The sequence below is a fragment of the Ceratotherium simum genome, chromosome 16 (assembly GCF_057802395.1).
Source record: "Ceratotherium simum simum isolate JZ-2026a chromosome 16, ASM5780239v1, whole genome shotgun sequence".
Taxonomy (NCBI): Eukaryota; Metazoa; Chordata; class Mammalia; order Perissodactyla; family Rhinocerotidae; genus Ceratotherium; species Ceratotherium simum.
In genome coordinates this window covers 61,336,911-61,345,476 of record NC_141915.1, presented here as the reverse complement: position 1 = coordinate 61,345,476, position 8,566 = coordinate 61,336,911, and the positions used below count along the sequence as shown (strand labels likewise).

The window sequence follows — 8,566 nt, the reverse complement described above, 5'->3', positions numbered from 1 at the left end:
CCCCTCCCTGCCTCTGCACTGGTTTTGGGCTGCTCCCACCCTAGCACCCTCCAACTCCTCTGCCCGCAGGCCAGCCCAATGTATCCAGCCAGGGCTGCAGCTTCTTTCTCCCTCTGGGCCCTGCCGCCCCCATAAACCAGAGAGCCCTCCTTGGAGCATGCAGAGGGGGTCTCACTGCCCCTGGACAGTGAGGCAGCCTGCAGACCAGTGAGCAGCCTGGATGCAGGGACCAGACAAGGAGCAGTTCACCGTCCTTTATTAGCATCCCTACAGAGTGACGTGGGCCTGCAGCCCCTTGCTGGGATGGCGGCACAGTGCTCAGGTGACCCAGGAAGGCAGGTGGATGCAGCCCCCAGCCTCATTTGCGGGGGGACAGGCTGTTTTGGCAGCGGAACCTAGGTGGTATTTTGGCTGATCAGCTGCTGGGGGCCTTGCAGGCGACTGCCGTCCACACAGAGGAGCCCCCAAGGACATACCACTTCCCACCTCTGCCCAAGGAGCCGGGAGGGGAGGCGTGGACAGCGTGAGGGACACTACACGCTCCATGAAGACAGCAGAAGTCTCTTGGCACTGAGAGGTTTTGGCGAAACTGTTAAAGCAACTGGGGGTTGGTGGGGTTGACTGGAGGCGGGAGGGGTGGGTGGGGACTTGGCCTGCCACCAGGGGCGCCCATGGGTCATACACTCAGACCCACCCTCCTGGGCACTCATACTCTGCTCCTGCATCATTTGTTCACTGGCCCAGGAGCTGTGGGGGGCACAGCTACCTTTGAGAACGTCATGAAAGCTATGGTCCCTCTCCTCAGATAAAAGTGCATGTGCGCACACATAATTTGGTGAGCAACCCCCTACTCTGCCATCCAGGTCCTCAAAGGAAGCTGCTGGAAGATGGTGCTGTGGGCCCTAGGCAGCTGTGCATGAAAGGAAGAAACCCAGAGGGCTGGAGGAGAAGGGGCAGGGGACCCCAGACCCCAGAAAGCCTGGACAGCCTGCCCCACCAAGTGAGTCATCAGGGCGCAGGGGAGGGTGGCTGGAACGCTAGGTGGGCAGAGCCTGAGGTGCTCAGGTGGGGGCTGGAGGGATGAAAGTCAGTGGAATGAGCTCTGGCCCTGGCAGGCTGGGTGGGGGCAGGAGCCCGGCTGGGGGAGGTCCTGGGCTGGCGAGGGCGGGGGCTGGAGGTGGGCTCAGGGCAGCACTCGGTCCCGTGACCCTCCCGGACTCTGGAAGAACCTGGCACTGGGGGCCAGGGGTGGCCCAGCCCGCTCCCATGGCCCAGTTAAGATGGCACTTTGATGCCAAAGTGTTTTCGAAGCTGTTCCAGAAACACAAACGTGAGCACGGTGTGAGGCATGAGGCGGATGCCGGCAGGCAAGAGGCCCTGGACAGAGAAAGGAACAACGGGAAGTGGAAGTGCAAAGGACCCAGGAGAGACCCCCCCAGCCCCGCCCAGCCCCTGCCCAGCCCCTGCCCAACCTTGTAAAAGGCCAGTGGCCCGAGCTTCGCGGTCTCCATGGCGCAGTGGAGAACACCCTACAGAAAACACAAGATAAAGCCATAAAAAGAAAAGCTGCTTCTCCCTCGAAAGGCACAAATTACAACAACTCTGTTCAGTGCCAGGCAGTGGCCCCGCACACTAAAATGTGGGGTGACGTCAATGACCCTGTAGAGAGGCCCGGAACGTTCAAAGGTGAACACAAGAGGCCGCCCTGCCCTCTGACGTGGCAAAACCAGAAGCTGCCAGGGCGCCCTCCAGGGGCAGGTGGGCAGGCCGGGTGTGTGGGGTGTTCACAGAAAGGTCTGGGAGAAGAGCAGGGGCAGCGCCTCAGGCGCCATACAGACAGAGAGGACACCGTGTGTGATGGTGGGAGCCCCAAGCAGGTACTCGGCTGTGGGCGCTGGGCCTGCCGACTTTAACTTTAAAAGGGCACCTCACGGAATTTCACTGACTGCAGCAAGCCGGCTGCCTCTGTTAACATGTCAAAGAATCTGATTTAAAAACACACACAGGGCCAAGGGCTGCTCTGAGGCTGGCTGAGGACGGCAACTGGGAGGGATGTAGTTACAGGCTGAAGGGATTTGTCCACATCCCGACAAGGACATGGGCTCACTTAGCCACAGAGCCCAGGAGCAGCAGGGTGGACCCCCCTACCCCCAGGCCTGCACTCTCGAGGGGGCTGGCACCTGCAGCCCCCACTCACTTGATACTCGCCCTTGGAGTTCATCAGGCGGGTCTTCAGCACATCCAGGGGCTGGCACAGGAATGTGGCACAACCACCCTGGGTGGGGAGAGGAGGCTCGTCACCAGCAGGCCTGCCAGGCAGGGCGTGCGGGCACCCTCATCCCCTCCCCACAGGCCTGCTCCAAAAAGAGGCCCTTGCATGGACCCCCAGGAACTGTTCTGGCCCAGGCACCGGGTGACCCACGAGGCTCCGCCCCAGTGCCCCCTTATGCAGCCTAAGAGAAGCATACAGCAGACCGCCAAAGCCTCCTTCCTCCTTCCTCACTCCAGGCGCCCTCAGCCCCCAGGGCTGGTCAGGAGCCACACCCCGCACTCACTGCGATGAAGCTGGCAACAAAGTGCGTGAAGATGCTGTCAGACAAGTACCCTGTGCTGAGAACCAGCTGTTTGGCTTGGTCATAGCAGGACAGCTGTGGGGGTGGCAGGAGGTTAGGTCTCAGGACATCCCCGGCTCCAGGGAAAGCAGACAGGGGCCCACAATGACACCATCTGGATTGATGAAGCACCTGCTCTGCAGGTCACCTACATGGTCACTGTGCCTGGGCAGACAGGTAAGGCCCAGACAGGGAGGGGCCTGCCCAAGGTCATACACCTGACCCGCCTGTGCCCACCTCCCCAGGCCCCACCTGTGGTCCGTGCCCACTGCCTTCCTCTGGGGCCTCTCAAGAGCTGAGCTTGGCCCCCCAGATGCTGCCCCGGGAGTCCCACCCTGAGCATAAGCCCTACCTGGCCCACGGTGACAAATACCCCTCGACTGGAGGCCATAGTCGCGCCCGAGAAGAGCTTCTTCAGACCCTCTGCCGGAGAAAGAGGGAGGTTGGGCTCTCCGCCCAAATCCCTCAGGCCTCCCCTCAGGTCCTGCACAGTGCTCCCCGCCCGCCCACTTCCTCGGGCCCCAGGACCCCCATGCAAAGGGCCTGTTCCTCTCACCTTCGCGGGCCACGCGGTACAGGCCATCCAGGGCATGGGCGTAGCTGCCGAGGGACACAGAACAGGCCCACGTGAGGCTCTCCCTGACCACTAGCTCCCATGGGAGGGTCCTCCCCAGGCCCCCATCACGGGCCACGAGGCTCTCCAAGAAGCATCATAGGGGCCAGGGCACAGGGCCTCTTCCAACAGCTCAGAGCAGTCTCCCCCGTCAGGGGACCTCAATGTCCGAAGATCCTCCCGAGTCCCACAAGAGAACACCTGGGTGCCCGCTCCTTTGGCGGGCTGCCAGCCCTGAGTCTGGTCCTGTCTGCAGCCAGTTACAGAGGGTGGGGGGATGGGATGCTCTGCCTGGCCCCCTCCCCCCAATTCACTCGTCCGCCTAACCATGGTTTTCGCTCCAGCTGGAGAAGGGCCAACGGACACCTGTGGAGCCACATTTCACCCCTGAACTGACTAATGCCGGTGCCTGGAGCTTAACTGCAACGTCAGTCCATAAACAAAGCCTTAGAATCGATAGTGTCTTAGACTTCAGGAAAAACAGCATTTTTATCATAAGAAAAAAATCCCAGCTGCCAAACCCTTTTAAAGGCCAAAATTCAAACTTCTAACCATCCTCTATGCACACATGTGCAAGATGCAAGAAGAGGGGAAGAGAGACGGCCCCTCAGCCCACTCCCAGTCCAATTCCTCCCACAGGGAAAGAATCCAGAGGTTCTAGAGGTCCCCTCATGATTCCAGAACAGATGTATGCAGTGTGTTTCCAAAATCCATCAGCTTCCCTGACTCCACTCCAGGTGACCCCACAGGCGATGAGGCCTGTTGCAGTCCCAGCTGGGTCCCAGCAGAGCTGCTCTGGGGTTTTCCTGGCCTAGGCCCCCTACACCCACCCATCACACCCCAAGGGCAAAACTTGGCCCTGCTACTCACTTTCGGCGCTGATTCTGGGGCAGCTTCATGTCATTCTGCATCCTGAAACAACCATGATGGTTCAGGGGGCCAGCAGGGGGCCAGACACAGCCCACACAGACCCCAGCAGGCAGTGGTGGCTCACTCTGGCAGTGAGCAGCTGGCCCTGCCTGGAGCCACCCCACCCCTGGCTCAGGGGCATCCCCCCCAATGCCCAGGACTCCAATGTCCGAGAGGCTTGTTCTGGGCTGAAAACTGCAGACCCCAGCAAGCGAGCCCTGGCCCTGTGAGGGGACAGGAAAGACCCTGACCTTGGTGGGACCGCACTGACCTGACGTTGACCATATCCGCGGGAGTCCCCACAAAGCCTCCGATGCAACCTGGGGTGACAGACCCCGGAGCCCACATGTGATGACTGGTGGTGCCCACCCACCTCAGCCCGTCCCCGCTTGGCCGGCTGCTCACCACTGATGGAGCCCAGCAAGACCTTCTTGTAGAAAGGTGGGGGCCCCTGGCTGCCCTTGGTCACATGGTCTCGCACAGTCTCATAGATGGCAAACCGAGTCAGGGAGTAGGTCATCTGCGGGAGAAAGGGCCCAGACCAGAGGGTGCAGGTAGGGGGACCATGCTGGGCATGCCCTGCACCCCTCAGCCCTCCCCACCCCAGCCTTCCTGGTGCACAGTCATCACTGCGTGGACCACAGGGACACCAAGGAGCCCTCCCAAGGCCACACAGCCAGCAAGTAGCTGAGCCAATTTGCAAACCCAGGGCTGGCTGAGTCCAGAGCCCTGAACCTTCCTCTTTCCCTCCCCGGGACTCAGTTTCCCCATATGTAAGTAGAGGTCTTGGACCAGCTGTGAGAGCAAGGCTGACCCCACGGAAGGCAGAAGCACACCCCACACTGCTATGCCCTGTGCCTCCTCAGGGGTCTCCAGCTCCCCAGGCCTGTGGTTCCTTCCTCCTAAGCAGCTTTGAAAAGGAGGAGAAAGTAGCTTCCATGCCCACAGAGCACCCACAGCGGGTAGACGGTGTGGGTGCATCTGAGTCCAGGCCTGGGGGATGCCAGCAGTCCTGTCCACCTGCTTGGGCTCAGAGCCTGGGGTCTGGGACTGGGACCTAAGGGAACCCCTGACGAGGGGGGCGGCCTTGGGAGGCAGAAGAGCCCTGGCCATGAGTCCCACCCACCCACCGCCCTGGGAGGTGGGGAGCCCCCGAGGTACCTGTCTACACAGGGAGGCACTCAGGCCGTTGTAGAGCGCCAGGACGCCGTCAGAGCGTACCACCTGCAGTGCCATGCCCGTCATGCGCATCTTCACCTCCTGCTGCGTCTGCAGATGCACCTGGGGGGGTTATACCCGCTCAGAGCAGTGCCCCGGGCCCACCCAGGCCACCTCTGCACTGAGCCCTTTCCCACAATCTACTGTCTTTACACTCCCATGACGACCTTGTGGGCCAAGTGCTATCACAGCCCGCTTAGAGATGGGAACTGAGGCACAGGGGTAAAGAGGCCTCCTATGGATATCCAGCTGGGGTTGGAGCTGGGACTGAAGGAACACAGGAGACTTGGAAGAGGCAGGTGAGAATTCAGCGGGGGCCAAGGGGGAAGGGCACTCCTGGGAGAGCCACCAGATGGCCACCTCGGAGTCCGTCCCTGAACACCCCACTCTGTCCAGCCCCGGTCACTGACCTCCTGTGCCTCAGTTTCTCTCCATGTGCTGTGAGGATTAAGCAGCTCAGTGGGTACACCTCACCCACCCCATCTCTGCCCAGTGGGCTCGGGGTGGTGGGGCAGCAAAGGTGGGTGGGATGGAGAGGGGCCTCATGCCCAGCTTAGTGACATGAATGCTGTCCTCCCACTGTGTGAGCCAAGCCAGAGAGGACAGAGGGCCCTGGGCCTGGGGGCAGGGTGGCCACGCAGGCAGCAGCCCCCATCCAGGCAAGAAGCAGGGACTGTGAGGACCGGGCCAGGACATGGGGCAAAAGGAGAGATCAAGCTTTAAAATAATTTTTCCAAGCACCACACCGAGAAGTAAAAACCCTGGCCAAGGCCTCTCTTCGAGGCTGGCCTCCACGGCTGCCAGCATTGCCTTCTGAATCCCAGTACATGGTCATATGCTCTCTGGGCCAGAGGATGGCCTGCCTCCTCTAACCCCCTCCTGGCATCATTCTGCAGCAAAACAGCACCTGGGGGGTTGGGCAGAGGGCAGTGATGCCCAAAGGGGCCTTGGACAATGGGCAGGTGACTCCAGTAGGGCCGGGGCCAGGGAGGGCTCCGAGGGCCCCTGGAAGCTGTGCCCACCCCTGGTCAGAGAAAGCAAACCTGACCCTCCAGGGCCCCACAGAGGTGGGGGTGGGCGGAGGGACCTGTGTGGGCATCTGGAAGGTAAAATAACTCAGCTGGGGGAGGGGCTCCTCTTTCCCCAAACCAAAAAGAACCTTCCAGTTCACTCACCCCCGCTCTCTAGAGGTCAAAGCACGCTCCAGGCCCAGCCCTGCTCCGTCAGGCCACCTCTCAGGCCTGGCCTCTCCCAGGACAGCCAGGTCTCAGGCCCATGAGGCTACAGCTTTGCCCCCGCCCCGCATCTGCTAATCCTGCCTTGACTGGGGCAAGAATTTTCACTAATTAGAGAAACCCACTCCCTCCCTCAGGAAAAAGGCTGCTGAAAGATGGATGCCCTCAGGCAGAGGGGGCCTGGCCAGGTTCCAGGCCACAGGTGCCAATCCCTCCCAGGGAGCCGGTGTGGGGCAGGTGGCTGGCCTTTGCCCAGTCCCCCCCCAAGCCCAGGCTCCCTGGGGCAGGGCCCCTGGGCAGACTATGTTTTGCACCTCTGGCCCTTCTTTGTTCTTTGTGATGAGAAAAGGTCAGAAAACAACTCCCCTTGGCTGGCCCTGGAAGACAAGGGAAGCTCTGTGTTATTCCGCCCCATAAGCACTTTTTTAAAAAATGTTAAGAGTGAATACTTCTCTCTCAGACAAATGCTCACCCTCAAAGGGCAGGACCTGCATGCACACAGGGCCCATGGCTCCCAAGCGCCCACCAAGTGCAGGGGGAAGCAGCCCAAAGCAGGGGAGCCTGGGTCACCCAGGCCACATCCTTCACCCGTCTCCCTCTGTGTGACGCGCACGCAATAGGTAGGAGGCCGCTTGGTCCATGCCCTAAGTGTTCTAGAGCCCCTAAACGTCTGTAGGTGCCAACACCTGTGCACCCCACAGAATCACCCCCTCAAATTGTACCCAAGCAAAAGGCGTGTCCTCAAAAGTGCAAAACTGCCAGGGGAAACTGACTCAGAGAGGCCAAGGTCACACAGGTAGTAAAGAGCAGAGCTGGGGTTGGAACGCGGCCCGCCAACAACCGGGAGCCGGCTGGAACGCGGGGCACCGGGGCACCTCCACTCCGGGGTCGGCAGAGCCTCGGGCACCTCCTCCTACCCCTCCACGCAGCATCTCCGGGCAGGAGCAGTGGGCCGACGTCTCCGCAAGCCCCGGGCATGGTGGCCCCAGGTCCGACCAAGCCCTCGCGGCAGAGCAGGCCCAGGCTGGTCGGTGCCGACGGGCGCGGGCGGCCACTGGCGCCTCCCTCCTCGGCGGGCGCGCTGGTCACCGGGTGCCCGGGCCGGCGGCCTGAGTGGGCGCAGGGTCCGGTCTCCTCGCGCCCCGCCGCCCGCCCCGGCCGCGCGCCGCCCTCACCTTGAGCAGGTCCAGCGGGTGCGTGCAGCAGGCGGCCCCGCACGAGGCCAGCCCGCCGAAGTACCAGCGCGACACGCGCGCCTCCGCCGCCATGGCCCGGCCGCGGATGCCGAGTAGCGCCAGCTGCCCCGGACGACCCCGACCCGACCCGACCCGACCGCGACCCCTGGCCCCGGCCCGGGCCTCGGTTTCGACCCCGGGGCCTGACCCCCGGTCCAGCCCACAGACCAACGCCACCACCCCCGCGCCGCGTTCAAAGCGCCGCCCGCGCCCGCGCCCCGAGCAGCCAATGCGCCCGCGCAGACCAGGGGGCGGGGCAGGAGGGTCGGGGCCTGAGACCCCGCCCAGAGCCCAAGGGCGGGCCCCGCGCCTTAAAGCAGCCGCCGCCCGGCAACCCAGCCAGAAGGGCCCTGCTGAGCCGCCTTCGGGGTCCCCACGGGCGCTGGTCGCGCCCACCCTAGGGAGCCTGCTGGCTGGGCCTCCCCCACTCCCCCGGGGAACCTAGAGCCCCTCCCCATCCTGCGCCGGCCTGCCCCCAGGGCCACCCCCACGGCTAGGGCACGTCTCCGAAGGTCAAGGCCGAGCAGCGGCCTGGGCTCTCTGCCAGCCCCCACCCCTCCCAGAGGCCGGCCTCCCGCAAACTCCCCGGGCCAGCCGAGGCCCTGAACTTGAGCCCCGGCTCCCAGGCCGGCCGCAGGCCTAAGGGTCCGCCCAGAGACACGTGCAGCTGGAAGAGGTAGCAGGAAACCTCCTTGGGCCAGCCTGTGAATTACAGGAAAATAGGGCAAAAGGCAATTCGGAGAG

At 62.8% G+C, this 8,566-nt stretch overlaps 1 protein-coding gene across 4 annotated transcripts; it reads right to left on the bottom strand.

Annotated features, from left to right (window-relative positions):
- Positions 1-239: 239 nt before the first annotated feature.
- SLC25A10 (solute carrier family 25 member 10) lies at positions 240-7,998 on the bottom strand. Of its 4 annotated transcripts, none has more exons than XM_004432861.3 (11): positions 7,763-7,993; positions 5,296-5,415; positions 4,540-4,654; positions 4,406-4,454; positions 4,096-4,137; positions 3,169-3,212; positions 2,965-3,035; positions 2,556-2,648; positions 2,198-2,275; positions 1,473-1,529; positions 240-1,377 (listed from the first exon to the last, which is right to left on the bottom strand). In XM_004432861.3, exons 1-11 carry the CDS (start codon positions 7,853-7,855, stop codon positions 1,276-1,278), a joined length of 864 nt encoding a protein of 287 aa, XP_004432918.1. In that variant the 5' UTR covers positions 7,856-7,993; the 3' UTR covers positions 240-1,275. The 4 variants fall into 4 exon arrangements, with proteins under 4 accessions (XP_004432918.1, XP_087297912.1, XP_087297913.1 ...); XM_087441786.1 differs by lacking the exon at positions 7,763-7,993 and adding an exon at positions 6,902-7,589; XM_087441787.1 differs by lacking the exon at positions 7,763-7,993 and adding an exon at positions 6,528-6,868.
- Between the last annotated feature and the right edge of the window lie 568 nt (positions 7,999-8,566).